General features: G+C 38.9%; 1 protein-coding gene across 1 annotated transcript in view; it reads right to left on the bottom strand.

Moving 5' to 3' along the window:
• The window catches only part of SLC28A3 (solute carrier family 28 member 3), a 39,328-nt gene extending 13,837 nt beyond the window's left edge, over nt 1-25,491 (bottom strand). Inside the window, 8 exon segments of the mRNA XM_019288381.2 lie at nt 4,519-4,596; nt 5,982-6,095; nt 7,457-7,601; nt 9,496-9,685; nt 11,094-11,185; nt 13,686-13,768; nt 17,695-17,796; nt 25,329-25,491. Of these exon segments, the coding sequence (XP_019143926.2) occupies nt 4,519-4,596; nt 5,982-6,095; nt 7,457-7,601; nt 9,496-9,685; nt 11,094-11,185; nt 13,686-13,768; nt 17,695-17,796; nt 25,329-25,385 (861 nt within the window). The 5' untranslated portion in view covers nt 25,386-25,491.
• Nucleotides 25,492-25,842: the final 351 nt, after the last annotated feature.

Raw genomic sequence — 25,842 nt, 5'->3', positions numbered from 1 at the left:
CTTCTGGAGTAGTTTCCTGTCCTTTAGGCCATTTAATCCTTGAAAAGGGAATCCTGCTTTTGAAGTTGTACTTACAGGTATTGAAAAGTCATCTTAAAGTTTACTCTTAGCTGTAAAATTTTTGACCTTCCTGATTGTGCTGTAATTAAGTAATTTTCATTTATCTACATAGTTTTCTAACACAACCGTGATTGTTTTGAAACTGTCTGGTTTAGCATGATATATGTTAGTTTATAGCCATGTTTAAGTTAGTTCAAACATTTACATTCTTTAAACAGAATCTATTTAAAGGTATATACTTACTAAATACAAAATGTGAATATCCATCTCTTACTTTGGAGACTGAAAAATACTTTCTTTCAACATAATTTAAAAGAATTGCATGAATGGATTATTAAATGGATTGGATTATTAAATCTGATGGATTATTAAATCTGTTGGGTTTCCATGCTGAATAAAACTAATATAACTTGATTCTCAAGTATGTTAAATATACAGGACCCCACCACTTCTATGCTAATACACAAAAGAAAGAAAAATTCCCCCAAAGTCCACAACTAGTCAAGACAGATTAGTTACAGCTAAAACAGTACCACTGTTACATGAAAAGGGGAGGCTTCCTCAACCCTTAGTGTGGAGAGATTTATGTGACCCTCAGTGTTTAATTTGTCTGACAGTGTCCCAGGAAAGCCAAGACCCTTGTACCTGATCAGTTTGTCAGCATCCCATTAGGGGGACTCCTCATTGAGCAGTCCTGCTGGATTGGAGGGTGGTTTGACTGTCTTAGTCAGGGACACACACCACCAGCACAAGGGAGACCTCTCAGCAGGTCTTTCCCTTTATTAGAGTGTATTATCCATTGCTGGCAACTGCTAGCATCTATGAAGGATTCACACTAACAGTTTATAGGATAACACTCTTTATTAATATAAAATCATGACAGGTTAAGGTTTGAAGATTGTTGATGATAGTATCTGACTGCAAAAATATACTTAAAGGAATACACAGACATGCTCAAATCCCCAGTAAAAGTAGTCAGGGTGCATAGAGTCTGGTTCTTACCCAGTAGGTGTTCCTATGGGAAAGAAGACAGGTTCAGCCCATCAACAGCAGCTACGATGGAGTGTTCCCTAACTTTTCCTCCGTTCTTAACTTACATAATATTTCTTCGTGTTTACGTGCAGCTTGAGTGACTCTAGTCATACATACCTTTGTTACTGATCAGTGTAAAATTGTCTCCCTTCGCTTTTAAAGATACAGTCAAAAATAATGCAGAGAGCATCCCATTGAGGGGTGGCAGTACCTCGGGGACGGGTAACTTTGACATGGATGTGTGCATTAATATTATTATTAGGCTTTAATGAAGCAAGTTCATCAAAGGAGAGGGATTTCGCCACAGTTGCTGGCTCAGCAGTGGGACATCTTCCCTTCTTTCCCCGGGTTGACAGCTGGTATGTGGCTTATCAGCTACAATGTACCACCAAGGTCCCTTGCCTGCAAGGATTTCCACAGAGCCTGGCCATGGTGTCTCCACTCTGCTTCACCCTCCATGTCATCCCCCTTAGTAGATGATGGTAAATCATCGTGGAAGAGGTTTCAAGTCATGCGCCAACCATACTCCATGCAGGGAGCAGCAACCGTGATTTACCGTGTATTATAATTCCTGTTAAGATGCTAATATAACCCCTCAGTTTCCTCTAAATGTATCTCCAGTTACCAGTCCACAGGGCCTCAGTCATTTTCCCACTGCCACATAAGCTTTCATGTGTGTTCACTAATGACATAATGCATTGCAAATAAAATCAAGTAACAGAATGAAAAACAACAAACCACTTTGTTAGTTCAGGCCTTTTCAGTAAACAGACGCTATGCCTTTCTAGAGGAGAGCTGGTACTATGAACAATTTTGATAAACATTTAGAAACTCAATTTTGATGATCAGAACCTTTCATTGAAAGGACAGAGTGCAATTAACCAATATTGTTGTGCTGTCAACAGGTTAATATAATGCTGCTTTCTCAAGTTTGGTTCTTTGATCTTTTTGTGATTCTGTAGGGATAGTTTGCCATGCAGTAATACCAGAAGCTTTAGATCAGTAAAACAAATATCTTTCTCTCCTGCCTTTTCTTTTGTTATTACCATACAAAGCAGGGAGTTAAAATTGTTGGCTGCTCTCAACTCCCCTCCCATTTGTGGCTTGATGTTTAACTTTTTCCTTGTTTTCCTTTAAAGAAGTTGCTATTGATGTTTAAGGAACATCCTGCTTTTTCATACACTCCTAAAGCTTGACCTTCAAAGCAAAGCCTTTCTCAGGGAACCATAAATTTTCCTGGTGTTAAAAAGAAGCTAAAGATTTAACAGAAGTCTTATTTCTTCTTTGCTCAAAGCAAACATTGCCTTTTGTAGTCAACAGGATAGAAGACAAAGTACTAAAAGGTCGTTTCCATCTAGTTAACTGCTTGGAAGTGCTTATTTATGTGGGAAAGTGTTTTTTTTCAGAATTCAGAAATGATGCATCTGCATACACAAATACACATCTAAAATAACCCAGTTTATGTATGTAAATGCGTGCATTTTTGACTAATTAGTGCTTCCAGAACCGTGTGCTCAAAGGCACTGGGGGACTGGTGGGCCAGGTCAGAACCCATACAGGTGTGCATATGCACATATGGGATGTGTCTGCTCTGGTAACATGTCCACTTCACCTGGCAGAAAACTGATGTGTCTCTGCATATTGCTAAGGATGCAGTATGGATACAACTGGACTCTGAGTTTTCTGCAAAGACATATCCTGTCCCTTGTCTAATCTCTCAGGAGCTAAGCACTGTCTTTGAAGGATGCTTTGAAGTATCTTGGGGCAAGATTTGGAGAGATCATCACAACATGCAAAGCCCATAAAATATCTGAAAGATATAAAGAACCACTTTGGACCAACTTAATGTCTAAGTAAATGACAAGTGTTTCAAGAGAGAAGAGGCTGGCTGTCACTCACTGTTGTTGGAAGAGGGAATTCCCTGTCTACAGGAGGAGCAGATGCAACACGTTTTGGTTCTGCTGTACACTTGTCTGCCATATATATATACACATATATATATGCAGCTCTGAAAATCAACTCATGGGTTTTTGTTTTCTTGTTTTTCAATGTGAGAATAATCTACTTGCTCCTGTTATAATCTTTTAAAAATACCATGGTTTTGCTGGCTTGAACCATAGCATAAGACTGATGGATGTTTGCCTACACAGAAGGAAACTAGGGCTGTCTGGTCCCTAGTTATGGCTTTAGTAAGCAAAGTATTTTGCATCATCACTAAGGCACTAAAAGTCACCTTGGGAAAGAATCATATTCATAAGGCATTGTCAAAAACTACAGAAAAAATAACACAGGGGTGTGGGAATTAAATAATTTAATCCCCAAAACATGCAGTTGGAAATAAAAATTGTTATTTGAGTACTCAATAGAGTAAAAGTGAGAGGAGCCTGGAAAGCGAAACTAAAGGTGCAAAAGTACTGCTCTTAAAATGTAATTCATATTTATTGATGAAATGCCTAATTTCTTTTTTCCTTCTAAGATGTTCTGACTATTCTTAGTAGCAGGCTATTTTGCATATAGCAGCTTCTTTCTCAAGTAATGAAAGAGCTAAGGTTGAAGAATATCTAGTTTGGAATATCACCTCAAGAAAAAAAATAAGATAAAAGGCATATAAGTCCATGGTCAGGTATCTGAAATATCGAAAGAATGGTCTCTGAGTAAGTCCTGGTACATTTTTCTTATTTGTTTGGGGTTTATTTATTTGTTTTTTGGGTTGGTTTGGGGTTTCTTTTGACTTATATGTTCTTAATTCGAACCTAAGCAGGCATTGTGGCATGAGCGACTTCTCAGACCAAAACTAGGAAGGATGCTGGTACAGATTAGAGAGCACAAAGCAGATGAACTGCATTCCAGCTGTTTCTTAGGTCTCTTAAGAGAAAGATGGGAAATCTCTCTGTGATCTTACCAATGCAATAATAATGTAGTATCATGTAATTCTTCTTTCTAAGGGAGCTTCTAGCTCTTCTCCCAAGCATGAATAAATACACATCTAGGTTCTACACTTCTTCAGGGGGAATGTCTGTGAGGCAGTGATCTGCACAGCACTTAAAGGCACAACAACATAGCATGGTAGAGCACTTTTACTCATGGAGAGGTAGGGAAGATAGGTAGGAGGTAATATTTCTTTCAGTGGCCAGGTACAAGCCTTTTAACCTATTCCTTGTAGAGAGATATGCCAAAGTTCTGTCTACATGCAATATATGTTGTTATAATTAAACTAAATAAGTGCAATCTAACTCAGTGTATAGCAGACAATGAAAGGGCTCCCAAATTTTCTATTCAGAATGTCACATAATAAGGCATAATTTGCCTGCTGATTTCTCTGATGACTACACAGGTATCACAAGACAAAATAAATTTATTTCCCAGCTATACTGTTCCTCTTACCATTGTCTATCTGCCACATATGGCATATAACAACCGTCTTACCTTAAAAGCAAAGAAGTGATCCGTGTATTTGTCACCAAACACAAACTTGGCACCTGTATCAGAGTACTCCAGAAAAGTCTAGGGACAGAAAGCAAAATAACTTATCCATAAAACCTGGGTACCTGCCAAAACCCAAGAAAATATTGCTAGTTGTCTTGCAGAAATTTGGTGAGGTACAAGAAGATTGGGCTCTGATTTGTAGGGGTCCAGGCCTCGCTGACTGTGTTTGGCTGAATTGAGGATCTCTGCTGTGCTCTGCTGAGTACCCGACAAAATAGAGGCCATAAGCTACACTGAAAGAAACATTTACTCTTTAATCCAAATATGCTGGTGCATTCCTATGCTCCATCCGATGTAAATAGGTAAAATAAACTACACGGCTTAAAACGGAGGTTTGATGGCTGAAGTAACGAGTTTGGGAAGGTGTAGCTAAGAGCTAGCCTAAGGGAATCTTCTACTTTTTAATTCTGATCCGGTGGTGCATTTTTATACTTCTGATGCAAATATATGCGTTAATGATACAGTTTAAAATGGAGTTAAAATACATTTTGTAATAGCTACCATAATTAGTTCTGACAGGAGAGACTGTAAGACATAAAAATATGAAGCTAACGAAAGGGGGCACCAGACCTGCTTCGGTCAGAAACTGCAAACCTGGTAACAAAACCCAGCTGACTCCCACTGCCTGCAGATTAGACGTCAGATCTGTACTTTTGCTCCCACACAGAGACAGTACATTCTGCACTGTCTGGTTTTACATGTGCTTAATTACCTGTGAAGAACAGCCGTGAGAATAGTATCCCTGGGGTGAAAAGTCTGAACGTCCTTCAGGGGGGTACTCTCTGATCTATATTTTGGATATTGCTTATTCATTAGTTTACAGTACGAGACGTAAAAAAATTTTGTGTCTGCAGAGACATCTGTGGACAGATCCCATCCCATCCACTTTTTAGAGATCCCTTCTGGCATGCAGATGTGGTTTTTGCCACCTGTATGTATCTGAATTAATTTTCTTATATGTTATGAGGACTATGAAATGTCCTGGGTGCCAGGAATGTTGCTGCTCTCAAGATAATTAGGGCTGTGCCCTAAATCCCAAGGCTTTTCAGCATATCATGTTTATTGCAAGGGTGATTTGGAGTTGAGTCATTTCTAAAAGTTCCTATGAGTGCCCTGGCACAACAGTAGTTTGTGTTTCAAGAATGCCAATTTACAACTTCAGCCCAATGATGGTAAAGCCATTAATAAATGGGATTACTCTGGCCACTGTATTAATGGAACAAAAAATAAATGAGAAGAAGGTTGAATTCAGGAAGTCAACTACCTTTCTGAGAATCCATTTTTCCTCAAGAGGAGAAAAAATCAAGGGACAAATGGATCCTTGAACAGACTGTTCATATAATTTAAGACTTTCAAGACAGAAAATTATATTAAACAAGTAAGGATTTTGCTCAATAGCTTACCTGGATCTGAATGCCTAGCCAGTTAAATACATCAAAACCCACTTTGGTCCTCAGAATAAGAACCCCAAGAATAAACTGCATTCCTATTCCTGAAAATACTGGTCTCCAAGCAACCTAGATAGACAGAAAAATAAAGAAACTGCTTGTTATTTATATAAATAATAGTTTACTTTGGATGTTTGTTTAAATAATGTAAGGGTATTGCCTGACTATACTGCAGGACAGGTGCAGCTGCCAAAACAGGTTGTAGGGGACTTGGATCTTCACATATCTGGACAGAGAATAAGGAGATATTTTTATAGGGTTTGTCATTGGGTAATTTCAACTCTGCTTCTGTCCACTAGCTTTAAAGACTTTTGATACCTGAGAACTACTCAGTTATGTATTGTGATTCATCATATAAAGGCAGTCATAGGAAAAACTGTGACTGCTTATGATGAGTTTCTCTTCACTACACTGATGATTCCTGTTCTGCTGCCTCAGAACACATCTTTGTTTTGTAAAATTGAATCAAATTACTTACAAGACAAAAAGCTGAGATGGTGTTCTCTAATTTAATCAGATCATATTTGAGTAACACAAACCAATTAGGTGTAATGAGGACTCATGGGAGAGCACAAAGCATTCGGAGTATGAGTTTTCACCTCAGTTGGAGATGACAGCAGTTGCAAAGGATGGGGTAAGTTCATCAGTCCTGGCTGAGAGGACTTCACCTGTTAAGAAAGTCTCAGCACTGAGAGAAGACATATTGAAAAGTATTGGGAAAACCTGATGACCTGGACAATAGATATATGATTAATGAAAGCATGCAGAGGTATGTGAGGCATGCCAACAGGAGTAAAAGCTAAGGTGGTAGTTGTGGTGGCTGACTTAAGCCCTTTGTAATACCACAGCAAACCAGAGTGGACATTTCTGGTGGAAAATTAAAATAAATGGCATTTACAAGCCTATGGGAGTGGGTGAGCAAAAGGTGAGGATCTCAGCTCAGCCTCAGCTGCTGAATTTGCAGTGGGAAACAAACTTGTGAGGGGTTAAGAGCTATACAAATCTATCATATCTCTGGTTCCATGCTATTTGTGTTGATGTGATGATGGTGTCCTCAAGTAAATAACTGTGATGTGCTGAGGACTGTGGTGAGGCTCCTGTCGGTGAAAACATGGAAAAGGCCTATCTCAGCTTGCACTGATACTCCAGGAGCAAGTGTATTCCAACCTGTATCATGGCTAGAACAAAAGATGGGCAGCTGCTTCCCAAAATAGTGAGAGACCAGTGTTGGTACAGCCCCACGCATGCTCCCCAACAGCAAATTTACTTTCCTCAGAAATTAAATACGGTGCTTAGTCTCAGGCAAGCCTATATTTCTACTTTCCCACATTTTGTTACTCTTACTAGACGTGGTGCTAGGGTAGGGGAATAGCTTTTTAGACACAGAATAAGAAAATTCCCGAAAGGCCCATCAGGGAATAAATACTCACTCTGGTTGGATATTTGGAAAAGATAAGCATCAGGAGAACATACATCACAAGCCCACCAAAGGAGATTAGCTGACGGGATCCTTGTTTTGTTGTGTCGAAGATGAGCCAGCAAATTATAGTTATAATAAGAGCTGCACACAACACCCTAGATAAAAAAAAAAAGCATCATGATATCCTGAAATAGCTGTTTGGGATATTTCTTTCCCTTCCTGTACCCAAAACATTTGCATCTCTGTTTGTAAATAAACTCTTTGTACAATGTATTGTATGAAACCTGTAGCTCTACACAAGCAGGAACCTGCCCTTGCTGATGCACCTCTGGCAGCATCCTTGGTGACATCTGGAAGAAATGTCCTCCAAGGCAGAGTATGGGGGGAAACCCAAAAAAAGCATGAGTTACTCTTGTCGGGGTGTTATTTCTATTAAATGAATTGTGATATCTTTCTTTCTCACTTCATCCTTCTTTTCCTTCCCTTCCTTCCTTTTCTTTATTGAATCTTTCTTTAGTTCTAGGCAAGACAGGCTGTGGTTTTTACAACTTGCCCTATGCTCTTTGGTGGGGCTATGAAGCACACTCTACTGAGGAGCAGGCTGTAAACGGCTCTTTGTAACCATTTGGTCTGCTCAGCTATCTCAGAAACAGTGGCAAGAGACGTGTACATCTGTGTTTCAGTGTTTCTATGGTCCCCACTATCAGAACCACATTAAGCTTATTTATTGAAGGTAATTACCACAACAACAGCCTGGAAGGCAACAAAATACATCATCCCGTATACAGAGAGGATATAAATACAGTCCCAGATCTTTAATGCTAGTTCTGTCTAACTGTAAGCTTTCACTGATTTCAGTGGTACCTAGGTACATAAATTCCATTTTTAGATGTGGATTAAAAACATTGCAGGCAAACTCCACAAAATGGCTTGGCCATTGCAATGCTGAGTAACCCTTTCTACACCTGAGAGACTTCCTGTCTCTTGGAAGGAAACAGTTAAGCACCTAATCTGCGTATGTACAATTTAAGGATTGCAGCCCAGGTAACATGGCACTTACTGCCCCAGCTTGTTCTGTCTGCTCCTCGGGGCTCTCCTGTTCCTTTTGCTCCTTCTCCCAGAGAGGCTGTCAGATCATCTAATGGAAATACTTCTGTGTGACTGCTTTCTAATGTGGCTCCCGAGGAGAAGGACCACAATCTCTATAGGACCTTTCTCAGCAAAACCATTTTTAAATCTTAAGAATAATCTGGGACATTTCATGCACTGAGAATGACTCCTCCTTAAAATTCTTTGTCTCTCAGCTAGTAGTAACCTAGCTGAAACAGAAGGTAGCTTGTGAATTTAGCTTTCCTTTTTAATGAGATTTCATTTGGTCTTTTCTTTGGTCTATAAGGCTCCTTGTCTCCTCATTTTCCCGGGGATAACTTCAAAATCCCTGATCACTGCTCATGAATACTTGAAATAACTATCTGACAGGTCTAATTATTTACCATTTATCTACCAGATGAATGTCTACCATCCCAAATTAAGGTCATACGACCTTATTATGACATTAAATCTGGCTGGCATGTTTTGATTCCTGAAGGTCAAGTAAAAATTGCTGTGGAGATATGTGGAAAAGCAGTATCTAGATAATACACTCCAATCTTTAGCAGTTTGCATATGTTAGAATTAAGGTTTCAATAAACCTAACAGCTCTCTGAACAGTGAAGCACTTTCTGGCTTGCAGAAAGAATGCAAAAGCCAGCAACACACATGGACTTTTTTGAACATATTCTCTTTGAACCACAAATGTGTTCTGCCTCAATTCATGGTATTTTTCTACTCTTTCTGTGAAGACTTTTGATCCTCAACTACTGTATTGAAATCCTGAATGTGTTCCTGATATCTATAAACTGGTAAATACTGAATGATTCTGTATTATTGAGATATGTATGATTGACCCATCTCCTTGTGTTTATGGGGGAGTAAGTTGAAATAAAATCATAGGGGTAACTTGACTACTGCATTGTCCTTCTACATAAATAGAAAGTAATTAATATTTACCATTTCAACCAAAACCACTGTTTTTTCAGATATCTGTCTCCAGGGGAAAAGAGCGCAGCAATTCTGTCTTCATACTTAGCTATTAAAAAATCCCAGCAGATGAAGAAGATGGCTAGGACAGTGACAACAAAGAGTGGCAAAGCTCTCTGAAAATTCAAACTGCAGGCTGCAATAACTACTGCCAAGTATGCTGTCACAGAAACAAGAATATACATGTGAGTTAGGTTGGTCTTTTCAAAAACAGGATCAAACCTTAAATTTATAAGATGTGATCAAAGTCAGGCCCATGTTTATCTTTTCGGTGCTTTTCTGACTCTCAGACTAAATACTGAAAAATTTTGCTTCTGTGAATAGTGTTGTTGCTTATGATATGCTCGTTGATATGAAAGGTGGCTTTCATTCTATCAGAGCAGGTTATACGCTTTTGCCAAGGCAAATTCATGTCAAACATGTTAATCACTCGAGAAAATTAAACACATCTATAGAACTTCTCTTTCCTGTGTAAAAAGTATGAATTAAGAGCATGAGTCTTTTTCCATTTTTCAAAAGAGGATGAGTTTGCCCAATAAAACTAGAAACAAACACTTACAAACATATGTCAATTGACTGAATTGATGACCTTTCCAAGTAATTGTGAAGCTTAAAAGTAATTTATTTCAGAAAGTAGTTACGAAATTATTTGACAGGTTCACTGGTGATAAATGGTGGCCAAAAAAATATTCCGTTCTTGTAAAGAATAATTTGATTTTGTCTATGGCAAATAATGAAGAAGGACTACTGATTTTTGTAATGCAAGTTGGTTTTTTTACGGAATTAATATATGAAATCCTGTCATATTCTTAGAACTCACTCACTCTCTTGAGCCAGAACATGTCTGTACTATGACAAAGCAAGACAAGATGATGTTATGAGGGCAGGATATTCAGCATGCAAGCAGCACTTTTATAACCCCTTCTGGTGTGCTGATGCCTATCTCACAGACATATTTCAAGTCTCTGGGTTCCCAGTAGTCAAGCAGTAAGATCTCAAAAACAAACTTGGTGAAGTGGAAAGAAACAAACCAACCTGCTTGCAAATTAGGAAAGGGAGAAAGAAGAGTATCTGAATGATTTTGCAGTGCATACTGTCTAAGTACATTTACTCTAGAAAAAAATTGCTGTGACTATTGAGTAATATGGGTCAGAAGAGAAAACTTTCATTTCCAGCCTGTTGATTTAAGTCCAGTCCTATTAGGTGGCTGACTGTTTTTAATGTGATTTCATGGTTTTGGACAAGTTACTGAAATCGTAATTTTGGAGTCGCTGGTGATAGAGTAGACACAAAGTCTGAACTATCCTGTTATCGCAAGTTTAATTGCTAGTCAGACTTTAAACATGCTGGAGAAGCAGTTTAGCAAGATCTGTGCTTTTGTTATGTTTGGGAATGAGCAGGTTTTGCAATCTGGAATTTTCTCTGGGACTAAATTCTTACCTACTTTGAAATACATTCTTAAAGACAGTCAAGAGTTTTTATGTCAGACAAAGACACTGCACAGCCTACAATCTCAAACAAGTAAATAAAAAAGGCTTCAGCAATCCTGGGTGTAACATATACTGTACCTGTTATTAAAATTCCATAGACCACAAAATAAATTCTGGTTTTATGTTTCTTGCAAAATTCGCAGACTTCATCATATTTTTTTTCTAAGAGCCTAGGAAAAAAAATTAACAAAGAATAGAAACGTAAGCTTTTGCAGAGGAAAATTGTGTTATATTGGTCAAAATTTCTCCACTGGAGTTCACTGAACTTGGTAAGGGTTAAATTTGGATCTCAAAGTGACAGATAAGAAGTGTCTTTTGAGAGGGACTTCTTCGGGTTGATGTTGGACAAGTGAAAAATAAAATACAGCAGATATGTAATGGGACAATCTGTAATGTAATGGGGCAAAGTCAGCAGGCCAGTTCTCCTACCCTCTAAAGTACAGCTCTTCTGTGAAGAGATCTGTTAATGGAGTTAGTGCAAACTGAGTAGGTAGGTAAAGATTGAGTGTTCGTTACTAGACCCACAAAATCTGCTAATACAGCCAGCCCAGCATTGCTATGCAGAACAGTAGTGTTGCTGTAATTGTGAAGGCCTAACATTTGTGTGTGTGTGTAAAATAAACAATGCCCAATAAAACCTTATTACAGTGTGCATAGATGTTTCTGGATTTTTTAAAATTTTGTAGTTATTACATTAACTTTTCATCTCATTATCTCATGACAATTTTATTTGTTATATTTGAATGTCATGCTCTAGTATCAGTTCCTCCAATTATAACGTATTTCACTTTGTTTTCCTCACTAAAGGTAACAGCGTGATTTCATGAGGAAGGTTGAAGCCTAGGGAAAGAGAGGTAAGGGAGTTTATTCAATACAGATTTCCGATGTTAAATATGCTTGTGATGTGGACGTATATCAATTACAAAAGCAGTGGCTAAATAAACACCTTCATATTGTGCAAGCTGGAAAAAAATTTCAGCTATGGGTCTGTCATCTCAGAGGCACTGCTTTAGAGAGGCACATCCCTAAAGCAGTGCCTCACATTCCCAGTCCATAAAGGCAGTGTTATATTTAGAGATGTTAATTATCCAGACTGTACTTGTTTGGAAAATAAATGCAGCTGGAGCTAGATGCACACTGAAATCCAGCATGAATAGCCTTCTTTTTTGCACTCAAAAAATTTCAATTAATTTGAAATACATTTGAGAGAAAGAAATATTAATTTAAATTATATCAGCACTCAGAAGAACAGAGCAGGAACACACTCCTTCACAAGTACAAAGAGTAATAGGTTCTCTGAGAAATCTTGATTGCTCTTGATACTTCAATTTCAGTTCTGGGAATTCCTGTTGCTTCACAAATCATAGCCTTTTTTTTTCTGACTTGTAGGAACATTAGGTTATCTACCCAATCTCAGCAGAAAGATTAGATAGAACAGGAAAAGAAAAAAGGAGAAATGAGAGACAAATAGATGAAACAGGCATTAAATTTATGGCTCGTCCATCACCCAAGAAAAGGAAAAAACACTATCTACAATCTGTTACTGCTCCTTATGACTCCTTTGTGATTTAAAATTGTTACTTTCAGATTACAATTTCTTGTAATTCCTTCTTTTATCTAACATCTCTCTCTCCTTGTTTTATTAATTTAGACTATTATCACCTTGGTACCAGGATATCTTAAATAATTAGACACATATGTCATAAATATGCAGCTCTGTTCTGAAAGGTGGCAGAAGAAATATGTTCCTTATGAAATATGGTTAATTTACTAAGGAAACATTCTATTCTGAAGTTGATCCCAGAGGCTTGAAATGTAACTGAAGATGTTGAAAAAACAGGTCTAACTTAAGCACATTAATGTGAAATATTTATATATGTCAAAACTATTCTTGCTTGCATTTTGCAACTCAGAAATCAATTTTCTCTTGTGTATGTACTCCAGAAGAGAATGCTAACACCTTGTACTTGTGTAGTGAATCTGTGTTATCAATAGACTGATCTTTCAAAAGCGCTGTGTCTCAGACCACAGGCTATTCAGTACTATCTGTTGAAAGAAATCAATGACACTTATGAACATTTAGTATGATTTCAAGTATTGTGTCTTTACTTTTTTAATACCTTAAACAGGGTTTGTTATTTTCACAAAAACTCTAAATCCTCAAGTAAAATGTGGATGTGTGTTTTCACTCTGTGATCACTTGGGAGTAGTACAAACAAAATGTAAAACTTTTCTCCATTAAAATGGCTTTTTTTCACAGCTATTCTGTTCTTATTTTGTGCTGGAGTAAATGGCTATACAAACTGAAAGACAATAGTGAATTTTTAACTTCCCAAAAGAGACCACTCTTTAAGATCTCTCTTTAAAATCACTGCTGTAGAAATACTAGAAAAGAAGTTATTGTAAAAGTAGAAAAAATATTGCTCCTTTAATTTGCAAGGCTTTAAAAGGACAGTTCCACACGCACAGATGTCATTTGTGAGGTATAATAATTTTAAACATGCTGTGTTTCTGTATTACACAAATTGCTAGGCAATACAAAGCTCTATGTAGCACTGGGGTACAGCAGTGAAATTTAGAGCTGTCACTCCAGAAGTAGAAACACTGGCAGCTTTTTGCTTAGGCCAGGATGAAGTGAGTGGAAGACTTACTCATGCAAAAACACATTACCCTTTCAAGCGTGGTTGCTCGTCATCTACGGATTCACGTTTGTTTTCATGCAGATCACTCTCAATATTGATGTATTCATCCCCCTGGAAAGCAGATCAGTGCCAAGGTTGTCAGAGGGGTTTATGCTTCTTAAGTAAGGTGCAAAAAAGCATCCCCACTGGCAGATGGCTGAAGCATTCTCTAGACTTTCGTGTCTGCACTGTGTGCATGGCTCCACCTCTCCCATCTGCCACCAACTCTGTGATCAGTATCAGGAAAACCCAGTGTTTAGCCAGGCTGAGGAATTGCCCAAGCCATCCACACCATTTTCAAAGTGGAAATAAAGGGGGGAAAAAATACCAGTGTTACTCAGAGCTGAAGAGGGCAGGGCCTCATAGATAGTACTACTGCATACAGGTCAAAAGCGCAAACCGCAAATTAGCCAGCTTGCCCAGCACCTCCTGTAGACACCCCCTGGTTTTGTTGTTTCTCTCTTTGCAGAACTTTAACATGATGGAACTTTTGTAAACGGAGACTGGTTAAATTGGACAAGGCTCAGTGTTTTAAAAGTTTAAGCCAATAAATTTGTTCTTAAGAAAAACCACTGCCTGAATCCACACAAGCATGGCACTATTAAAGCTTTTGAACAACTACAGGCTGACTTGCACGCTGTCGAGGACTGCCTTTAGGCGGCCAGGAGGGGCACAGTCCCTCAAAGCTGCTCAGCACACCTGTGGGGACCATCATGCCCACACTGCACCACTTCCCCCACCCCGCTCTGGTGGGGCACAAGGAAGGCACCTGTCTCCTGGCTACTTACCTCCATACCTGTGGTGGGGCCTGCAGAGTGGCCAGGGCCCAGGGGAGGTGACCACTGAGTTCAAAGACAGCAGTGTACCTGCATATGGCCCTCACGCCTCTCCCTTTGAACACCGTGCCAGGACACTGTGACCAGCTGACTGGCCTGGAGTGTCTGGCCATGGCAGGCATTTGTCTGGCCTGGCAGGCATTCCTACCCTCTTCAGAGGAGCAGCCCACTGTTGCCCAGCCACTTTTGGAGCAGTGGCAATCTGCAAGTGAGTTTGTCTTTTGTTACTCTGTCACTGTTGTTTATAGCAAGTCAGTTCCCCCGTCTGCTGTGGAAAGCAAGGCCCATCACAGACCTTGTCCTGGCCCCTGGATTCTGTCTGTCTGTCCTCCTGCAGGTGCTGCCAGAAGTCCTGGAAAGCCCTCAGTTAGTAGCCAGGGAGAGACTTGAATCACAGTCAAAGAATGGCCTGGGGTAGAAGGGACCTTAAGGATCATTAAAGATCATCGAGTTCCAACCCCCTGCCATGGACAGGGACACCTCACACTACACCAGGTTTCTCAAAGCCTCATCCAGCTTGGCTTTGAACACATCCAGGGATGGGGCATCCACAACTTCTCCGGACAAATTATTCCACGGTCTCATCACCCTCACAGTAGAAAATTTCTTCCTACTATCTGATCTAAGCCTTCCCTTTTTCAGTTTAAAGCCAGTTCCCCTTGTCCTATGACTACATGACCTTACAAAAAGTTGCTCTTATTTTTTCATAAGCCCCCTTTAAGTGTTGAAAGTCCACAGCGGGATCTCCAGAGCTTCTCTTCTCACAGCTGAACAACCACATCTCTCTCAGCCTGTCAAGTGTCTTCGGACTTTAATGATCTCAAAGGCAGAACTAACGCATGGTGAGACCAGAGGAGTATGTACATGGAAGCCACTGTTCACTCTCCTAGGTAAAGCTCGGCGTAAGACCAGCAGGAGTCTGTTGGTCCTCTTGGCTGCAGTTTTTGGAGTGGGGTGCTGTGGAGCTCCACTACAACTTATGGCCATATTTTCACTAAACTCAATTTCTTTCCCTCTTTGGTCTTGACTGTGAAGTAAAGCAAACCTGAAAAATGCCTACTAAGTTACTATTACTTTTGGTAACTGGCAGTACTCTTCTCAGTGGCTGTACGAGGTAGGCTTCTCATCTTAGGGACACTGAGTGCTGATAATATCTAAGTATCATTTATTCCTGAGGTTAAATTTGGGATATATTGCATATCAGTGCTTCTCACAGATTTTTTTAACCTGCATTATAAATCAGGAGAGTCCCAGCCCTCCAGGCTGAAGTGCTGTGCTTTCATGTTTGCAGGCACCTACACTCCCTTTGGTACTGTGTCCACTCTCCTGGTTGCGGCTTGAAGCTCATGTCCTACAGATATTGCTTTCATCCCCACCATCATTCCCAGTGCCCCCACTTCTTGCACTGCCTAGGACAGGCCATGCTCCTCTATCTCTTTCCTGCATGCCACAACATACTCCCTTTGCCTTGTCACTCACAGCCTGAACTCTGGCTCTCCAAATTTGTGAAATATATGGTTTGTCTTGAGAATATAACCTATTTTTCCTTTTGAGTATTTCAATTACAAAAACATCAATCTACATCTTTTCACATAGTTTACAATGTATTTAAATATGCTCAGAATATTACTATGTCAACCTTTTATTGTCACAAATACTTACGTACAATAACATTAAAAGGTGCTGAAAAAATCTGAAGTCAAGGACAACTTTCTGTGAAAGTGTGCAGACACAAAAGGAAATTGGGAGAATGGATGCAAACCCCTTTTATTTTTTTTCATGGGCAAACATGATACCAGGTCTGGCCCTTGGGGAGTGTAGGCCCTTGCTGAGAGTTACCTAAGGGCTGCGTGGAGCATGTGGACTTCTGCCAGCAAAGGGACACACTGCAAAGTTCATGTTGTAAAGACCCTCAAAATAAATTCTTACGCCTCAGTCACAGAGTGCCTGAGAAATTGTTGGTGTGAATATATGCATTTCTAATACTCTTGAATCAAGCAGAGGCAGAATATTTTCAGATGAACCTTTTCAGTGGGAAATTGGTTTCTCTGGCAAAAATCAGGCTTTCATAGATGCCACTGCTTTTCTCCAATTTTCTACTGTTTCAATCAGTTCTGAAAGCCCTTTTTGGATTTTTTGCTTTAACAGTTTCCTTTTTGCTGGCTTTTTTGAAGATGAAGGTATAGGCACCATCTACCACCTTTCTCTCCTAAGATCTCAGATCCCAATCTAGCTCCCAGGAGTTCTTATCGGAACAGTCTTAGTGATGCTTTCCATCACTGTATATCTGGAATTAATTCAACTTTGAGAGCAGAGACATCACTTTGGCAGCATGCCTTTGCTGCCTCTGATCATATCCAAGAAAACAATAGAAGGCAGAAATGAGTACCCACTGCATCAAGTATTCCTTATATGCTGCTTTGAGTACTATTACCAAATTTGGCAAGTAGATATGATTACAACAGAACTGAATTTTTAGAGTAGCAAGTTATTTCTGGAGTGGGGATCTGAAAATATTAATACCTGACAATGGTAAAATAACTGTGGATTTTTTAACCTGACTCTCATGTCTTCATAGTGGGATATTCACTATGTGGGGTTAAACAAACATACAGGCAAAACAAGTCAAAATGAACATGTTGTTTATTACAGTAATCTGTATTGTGTTCTCTTCTTCTCTGGTCAGTTTTACACAGGACCTGTTTCCTCAAGTTTGTGTTTGTCTGAAATTTTCCCTATTTTGGATTTTTATTTCATAATTAAATGTTAATATATTATTAAATATTTAGTAATATGAATTCTCTGTCTGATTGGAAGATTGTATCTCTAAAACCAGGGATTACAGATTCTCTTTTACCACCTTCTTATGACAACGTGTGTCTATGTCAACTCCTCATCCACAGTCTTCCCTCTGATTACCATTTCTGATGCCTCTTTTGTATGAGGCCATTATGACATTAGAAAAGATTTTTCTGAGCCCTACACACCCTGTAATTTTGTTTTTTCCTTAATGTATTTTTGAGAACAAAACTCACTTCCCTGTTTATACATTTGAAATTATATTCAGATTTTGTTAGAACATCTTAGATATATTATTACATTGCTGACATTGAATTTGAGGTTTACTAATTTTCATAAGATTATTTGGAAGAAAAAACGTACCTGATTAGTATGCACTGTTTTCTTATTTTGTGAGTTCTTGATTGTCTGTGAATTGTCTCCAGTGCCTTTCAGATTTGTAACATCCACACCACCGCTGTCATTCTAGGACCAGAAATTATACTGGTTCAAATCAGAAGCTGAAAGCCTTTCTCATGTACAGTAAGAACTGATTTACACTCTGATGCCTGGGCTTCCATGGAAGAAAGTGAATGGGCAACAGGAAATGGCCTCAAGCTGCACCACAGGAGGTTTAGATTAGATATTAGGAAAAATTTCTTCACTGAAAGGGTGGTCAGGCATTGCAACAGGCTGCCCAGGGAAGTGATAGAATCACCATGCCTGAAGTTTTTTCCAAAAACCTGTAGATGTGGCACTTTGGGGACACAGTAATTGGTGAACATGGTGGTACTAGATTAATGGTTGGACTCAATGATCCTAGAGGTCTTTTACTACCTAAATGATTCTACAGTTCTTGGTGTTACTTTACTGGAACAGGGAGCCCAAAACTTGGTGTGCAAAGCCTGGCTGTTCAGTTCCTGCACTATAGCCTTGGTCATGCATGGTGCTCATCTAATGTGAATCTGCTGTTTTCTTGACTAAACTCACATATCTCCCATGGTGAATTGTGCTGCTCATTGTCTCAGGACTGGTTCAACAAGTTTATAAAAATCCAGCCCTTCTCCTCACCAAGGGCAAAATGGACTATTGGGGCCTTCCCCAGTTGTTAGTACCTTTGCTCTGGTATTTATGCTCCTTACATGGAGTAAATGTGAACATGTACTTCTATTGCTCTTAAAATAAGACACTCAGGGTACCTTTAAAGAGAGGAGTTAGTTTTACCAGACTGAGGGATGAAGACAGTCATAACCAGCCCCAGTATTTCTATATTTTTTTTAAATAAATTCTGAATCTCTCTTTCCTTGTTCCTTAACGTTTTGAAGGATACATTATCTCTTTTTAATGGTCCTAGAATGTCTGGTTCTTGGTTTTGTAAGAAAGCTGCTTAAACAAAATTTCAGATAACTTATACCTGCAGTCACTGTGAATGCTTTGTATTTCAGTAGTTTCTTATGGCAGCAGTTACAGTATGGTCAATTAATTGGGTTTTATTGCACGAAGTAGCTCATTATTTACATGGTAATAAACCCAGTAAGTTAATATTTACAACGACAACAATCACTTCCACATGAATAATACAAAATAAGCTGAATCATAGTAAATTATGATAAACACAGGAATAAGCAGTACTACTAGATATAAATTGAATTTTGCCTTTTAGCAGAAACATGACCTTAGAAGCAACTAGAACAATGCTCAGTAACATATTTTCCTTAAAGATACTTTGCCTCTAAACTTAACGAAAAATCAGTTTCAGTAAAAGTGTTTCTGTAACATTGTGTGTCTTGGAGAAGAGAGAGGAGTCACAAGAAGGTGTTTATTCAAGTGCTGTGGCCTTGATATATCAGTTCCCATGCTTCTATGTGAAGAGTTTCTTTTCCTTCCCGTAAGATAGAGATATTTCTTTTTCAAAAGCATTTGTTACTTGTTTGCCTTCTAACTATGCCATCATAAGAGTTTACTGTAGCTGCCCCTGCAATCAGCAACAAATGCAGCTACTGAATACTCCATACAATTAAAAAAAAAAAAAAATATCACAGGAAGCAGTGATTAACTGTACCACTGAGATATATTAAAAATACTACACAGGACAGCATAGTGAAGTCAAAGCTGTATAGTTCTGTAATTCACATACACACACACACACACACTCTCCTGAGACAGTATCTTTGAAGATTTCTATACTTGGGGCTGAGGAAGAAAAGGTAGGTTTCCTAGGACTTTTGTCAGTAAATGTGTGAAAAACAATAAGCATGCAAGCTGCTGTCAACGAAATACACAGGTAAAGAACAATCTGTGTTGGAAGAAATCTCTAGAAATCACTTTGTCGAATCCACCACTCAAGTGTAACAATTACCTAAGAGTTTCATTTATAGAGTAATTGAATATATGAATGTATGAGTATTGTAACAAATGTAACAAAACCAGTAAGAGCACCACACGATTGCTGGAATTCAGTAGCCCATGGTGCAGAATGGTAGATTTTTGTCCTTCTCTGTGAACATAAAAAGTCCCTATTTCAACTGATCATATCACATTTCTGGAATATTACTGATTCAGTAGAAACTGCTTAATTACTATGGATAACAAGTTTACTTTATGGCACTCATTCAAAGACTGTTGACTAGAACAGTCTTTGAATGAGTGCCATAAAGCTGAGTAATTTTCTTATTTCACAGCTGTTTTTTAAAGCACTGTCTCTTCATCCTCCCCTTTATAGAATTATTTTGTTTGTTTTGTTTGGTGAAAACATTTAATCCTACTGCTTGAAGACAAAAGGCTATTTTTAATTTCTAATAAGAACAGAAATATTCAAGTGATAAATAAAACTGCCTATTCCCTTTTCTTGTTTGCTTACTGTCTGAGTTGCTGAAGGAGCTTCTCAACAAAATGTCAGTCTGTGCATATCACCTGCTGTTGGTGATTGCTATCTAAGCACCCAGCACAGGCAGAAAATGTGTATCCCATTTAAGAAGTATCCTTTTCCAGCTACCTGTAAATGTCTGGAGAACAAAACACTGTAAAAGCAAATGGGAGTTCAAGCCCTAGGAACTACAGTTAGCACAGTCCTGTTATGAGCACAGACCAGTCCAGCAATATGTAAAGTCACTTCTGAAACTTCAATCTCCAGGTGACATGAGAGCAGGAAGTTCACAGAGAAGCTTGGATGGGAAAATTCTCTTTGCTTTAGTTCAGTTCATAGTTAAAGGATTACAGAATAGATTCATCTATTTTGAATGTTTGCAATACGAAAAGTGTTTTGAAATTCTGCTTCTGCTTTCACAAGCTGCTTTGCTTTGACTGACTGGAATTCCACTCTTGTGAAGTATTTGATTAAATAACAAGGGCATAGAGCTGTCTCAGCTGTGTAAGTGAAATGTTCTTACAATGTTTGTTTAGCTCCCCTAGATGAGTTGTTCATTCATCAAGTATTGTTGCACAACTACATTCATGGCCCTTCCCTGACTTTTCCTCCTTGCTTTTGAAGGAGGAGGGATTTTGCAAAGAGCTAGTAACTTCTATTGTGCTTTTAAGAATAGCAGACACTCTGGAGTAGATGGTGTTACACTCATGCTAGTTAGGGATGAAAACAGGCTGGCCATCAGTGCATCCAGACTGCTACTTAAACTGTTTATGGTTTAAGGGTGGGTCCTTACATTATACTGGAGATTAGAATCAGGATACTCAAAGAACTCAGTGGAAAACAGAGGCTTCAAAAGCAAATAGTTTAAGTTATAATATCGGATTTTGTTGCATCTTATTAGATTTTTAATTGTATTCGCCCAGCAGCCGTGAAGCCATCTAGTTTACAGATCAAAATTGCTTTTCTTTAAATGTTCAGTGCAACTGAACACCATTCATCTAAATTTTCCCTCATGTATTATTTTTTTCTAGCCAGTGACATGATTCTGAAGGAGTTTAAATGCATTTTAAATATTGAGGAAGAATCTTTTTAAATTAATGACAACTGCACTCATAAATACCTGCCGAATTATAAAACTCAGTGTACAAGACAGGAAGGATGAATGTTCATTATCCACGTACTAAACTACAGTAAATGAGCTGTAGAAACAACAGATAAGAAACAGGTACTGCCGGATTTAAATTTAGCAGACTAAGTCTTCATGGGCTGTTTTGAAAAGGACTGTAAATAAGACTCCCCACCACTGAGTATATTGTTGTTTTCTTTAAAAATTTAGGTTGTCAGGGTAAGATAGTTCGATAGTATCCTGAAATGTAGAGTTTTTTATTAAAAAAACCCCAAGTATGGCTTTGGAAAGCAAGTTTTGAAAATGTGGAAAAGGACTGCATAATTTCCTGACTGTATTTGGTTAAGCAATGCAGTGCAACACCGCCTCCATTTCCAAGGGTAAACATAACAGTGATGCTCACGAAATATAAATTCTTAATAGCATCTACAGCCTAAATTAACCAACCAGACAAGAGTATCTAGGCAGCTGTGAAGAATGGCAATAAACAGAAATGGCATTTTTTAGGACATGTTTTAAGCTTGTTCAAATGAAATGGAGTACAAATACTGCATGCATTATGGCAATACCAATGTCCTACCCTTTGGCAGAATTTGAAAGGGGATCCTTCCTCAAGTCAACTTCTTAAGAGCATGGTATGCTCTGCTACAGAAACAGGTACAGGCTGTTTAATGCATCATAACACTAACAATAGGAGGCCAGTAAACAATAATTACTTATTAGCTGTTACTTCCCTTTGCATTGTATTTATTTTATGTTTGCCTCTGTGTTGCTTTTAAATGTAGGGGAGCTTATTTGTCCCACGTACCATTCCTTTTTATGATGCAACTTTTATCATTCCTTATGGAGTGTGACTTGATGTTTAATGTTATCAGAGATTTGAATCATCAGAACTGATTAGATAAAAATTTTGCCTCTTAAATGAGGGCTAAATACAAGCGAGGTAAATCCAATCTCAGTTTTAGGGTTATTGTTAGTGATACAGGGTTTATGAGCAGGAAAATCTGTCAGCAAGTGTAGTGATCCTCCAGCCAGCAGTGCCATCAATGAGAAGTTAACTGAACCACCTTGCAGACAAGAGATACAGTTGCGTTTCCACATATTACGTATGACATTATTGTAGCTATAGATACACAATCTATTACTCTGGTACATAGACACTTATCAGGAACAATTTTCTGAATTGAGCATAATGATTTAAGTTCCTTAAATTACATGACATTTTTAAGATAGAAAAAAAATTAACAACCTGAGTGTCTCATTATAAACAGTGCAGCAATCTGTTGATTCTGGTTATGAGACAGCATCCAAAGCAGGTAACTTTAGCATGTAAGTCTTAACTACCACATTGGGTTTTATTAAAGTAAATACTTTATTACTGAAGTGTAGGGGCATGCTAGGGAAGACTGGCAATATGGATAAAGCTATGTATCTTCTTAAAACCAGTACAAAAACCTCACTTGTAATACACTCAAATGGCTGTTGGTAATTGAGATGCTCCTAATATCAAAAAGAGAGACAAAGAGAGATACAGCAGAGGGGTACATTTGGGGTTTATAGTCTGTTTTCTTTTGAGACCATTTTGAGCTGTTAATGAGGGGGAAATTTGCTTTTGGGTCTCCCAGGTACTGGCATTATCACAAGGCAATAATGCAGGACTTGCAAGTTCAGTGCTATATTCCAGTGGAAACTGCACTGTGTACTAAACAAGTAGCTGATATTTTGCAGAACCATGCATTTTTAAAAATGCAATTAATGGTATTAATATAACTTCATGCTAGATTGATGCATGTCATATCTGAAAGTTAACGTTGGTTAACAGAGGGTGTACTACAGTACCACTGAAAATGGTGATGCAGTGAAATGCTTCTGTGATGAGTGAAAATCTTTTCACAGTGCAGATGGACGTGTTTATATATCGATAGCAAATGAGAAATTGAGAAGAGCTCATAGTTACCTCCCTTTGACCATTAGCAGGACAAGTCAAAAAGCGGACTACTCTATATTACAACTTATTCATCCTGTTGGAGTCCCTTTGCAACAGAAAACACAATGCTTCTCATTCCTGACTTAATAAAGATCTGATATGCTCCTTCGTCCATCTTGCTAGCCTTGAGCTGCTTTGTATTACATTGAGAGCTGTTTTGCTAACTTAGGCGCTTTATAAAACAAATTACCTAACTCGGATTTACTTTGTCTCTCTCTTACCTTATCCCCTTGTGCACTACTCATTAAATGGTTCAGGTGCATCTGAAGGTACCTATGGATACTTAAAATGGTACGTAAACAGATACATAAAATGGTTGAAATTAAACCTTTTCCGGAACACTTTTGTGATTTAAGTAAGATACTCATTGCTTAATACTGTAAGACATTGTTATTTTGAAGGAATTTAAGTGTTCACTCTTTGTGCAAGAAAAGCTTAAATACAAGAAAGAGTGGGCAATTATGAGATTGTTTACTTTTCAGTGGCTTTTACTATGAAGTGATTTATTTGCTTATATACAGAAGTTTACCTATTTCCTGCTGCATCTTCTTTTCTCCAGAGAGTGACTTACGTGTTGAAACAGAGAGAGACAGTATCAAAGTAAATAAAAATGGTCCAGGTGAGCTAGCTGAGTAAGGCAGAGGATTAACCCAGGTCACTGTACTGTGCTCCACGGACCTCTGAAGAAAAACGTGATTTTCAGCTTAGGCCGTTCAAGAGAGCTCAACACCGAGCTTCTGTAGCTAGGACTCCTCTCCTTTTTGAGTTTGTAAGCACACTTTGGGAGCTGATTAAAGTAGCTTAGGCACACATTTTGTGTGAAAACACAGACAGGATGAAACCTTCTCTTATCTCGTTCCCTTGAACTGAGGGAGACTCAAGTTCAAATTGCTTGTCTGTCTGCTCCGAAGCACAGATGCGTTGAAGGCTCTCTGATTACCCAGGAGAATGCCCTAACCACTGGGCTATCATGTTTTAAGAGTTATCTCTCTTGCCAACATTCCGTAAATATTCCCTGATGTCCCTGTCTGTCCCTATAGCGCAATGAATAAATACACAGAGCGGTTGAATGTCGCTGATGTTAGGTAATAGTCCACATGCTTAGCATCTGCAAAGATCCTTCTGTGTTATTTGAATAGTGTCGGCTGAGCTCAGGGGCAGCGTAAGGATCGGAGGCTGCAAAGGAGAGCAAGAGGCTGCTTTGCTAACATAGCTTCAGAGTACTTCAGAGCCACTGTCTCTCCCCAGCCTATTCTACTTTCAGCAAAAACTACAGTGAGCCAGCCAGGCTGCGGGTTCACAAGTTTCTGTTTGTCCCTGATCTAATTCCAGTGAAAGCACAGGGATGCTGGACACTGAAAAAGAATAACTAACTAGTTTTGGGGGTTTGCTTTTTTTTTTTTTTTTTGGGTGGTGTTTGTTTGTTTGGGGGGGCTTGTGCTTCCGCTTTTGAAATCTGCGTTTTTTAAGAAGCTGTTAACGTTACTTTATACCCGGAAAACGCAACACCTTCTGGGCTGGCTCCTTACCTTCTCTCTTTGTTCTTCTCGAGAGCATAGCAAGACAATTGCAGTTACTTTATGTATGTAAGAATGATTTGCCCCACTATGATTACATTACTATTTTTCTCATATTATTGATATACGTTGCTTTGATAAGTTATATGTCCACTGCATGATGATGACCTTCTCTTCAACAGAACTGTAAATTACCTATCCTCAGGAAAAAACAGCAGCTGATACAGCAGATGGGAGCCAGTTGTGAGATTCATCAGCCTATGAAATATTACCGAGTCAGGACACATTTCGAAGATAGCTGTATACCACTGAGTAGAGCATACTCCTGAATACGCCAGTTGTGCTCAGACTGCTTTTTACAAGAGCCGTGTACTTTGGCAGGGTATCAGCATGTAGAGTGTTGTAAAATACCTGCAGGCACAGGGCAAAAAAAAAGCTTTTTCTTTGTTCTGGGGCTGAATTAAACGTTGTTCAACGTTAAGTCCTTTCTCTTCCCCATAAAGCAAAGGAAACCACGCTTACCTGGAAGGCCAAATTGTGCACTCCTGAGTGATCATGGTCAATCTCCGTCAACTCCATCTGCTTAGTGTGGACAAGAGAGGTCTGGGTGGACGTTGGAAGCTACTTGCAGCGCAGGGCAGAATCTGCCAGCACCTGATTAATCCATCCACGGGACTGGTATCACTTGAAGTCAATTAACTGGAGGCCTTCTCAGGTTACTCTTACTCCCACTTAGCTCCACCTTCTCGCTCCGCTGGCACAGCCCCTTTTGGCCAGCATGAAAAACGGCCTTCAGGGACAAGATTAGAGGATACCTGCAGGCCCAAGAAACATATTTCACCCAGTATATCTCTGGGTGATCCTAAAAGCAAATGTGTATACTTATATGAATTCTGTCCTTCCTCACTTGCATGGGAGAAAACTCCACACCCAGATTTTGAGAGGCCACCATGGTTTTTGTCCTTTCTTACAGGTATTCTCAAGTCATTATTTTTGTGATATTATTGTAGCTTTATTTTCATAGTAGTTGGGGACT

The sequence above is a fragment of the Corvus cornix genome, chromosome Z (genome assembly GCF_000738735.6).
Source record: "Corvus cornix cornix isolate S_Up_H32 chromosome Z, ASM73873v5, whole genome shotgun sequence".
NCBI classification, from domain to species: Eukaryota; Metazoa; Chordata; class Aves; order Passeriformes; family Corvidae; genus Corvus; species Corvus cornix.
The sequence above is the reverse complement of the archived record's forward strand: the minus strand, read 5'-3'. Positions and strand labels throughout refer to the sequence as shown.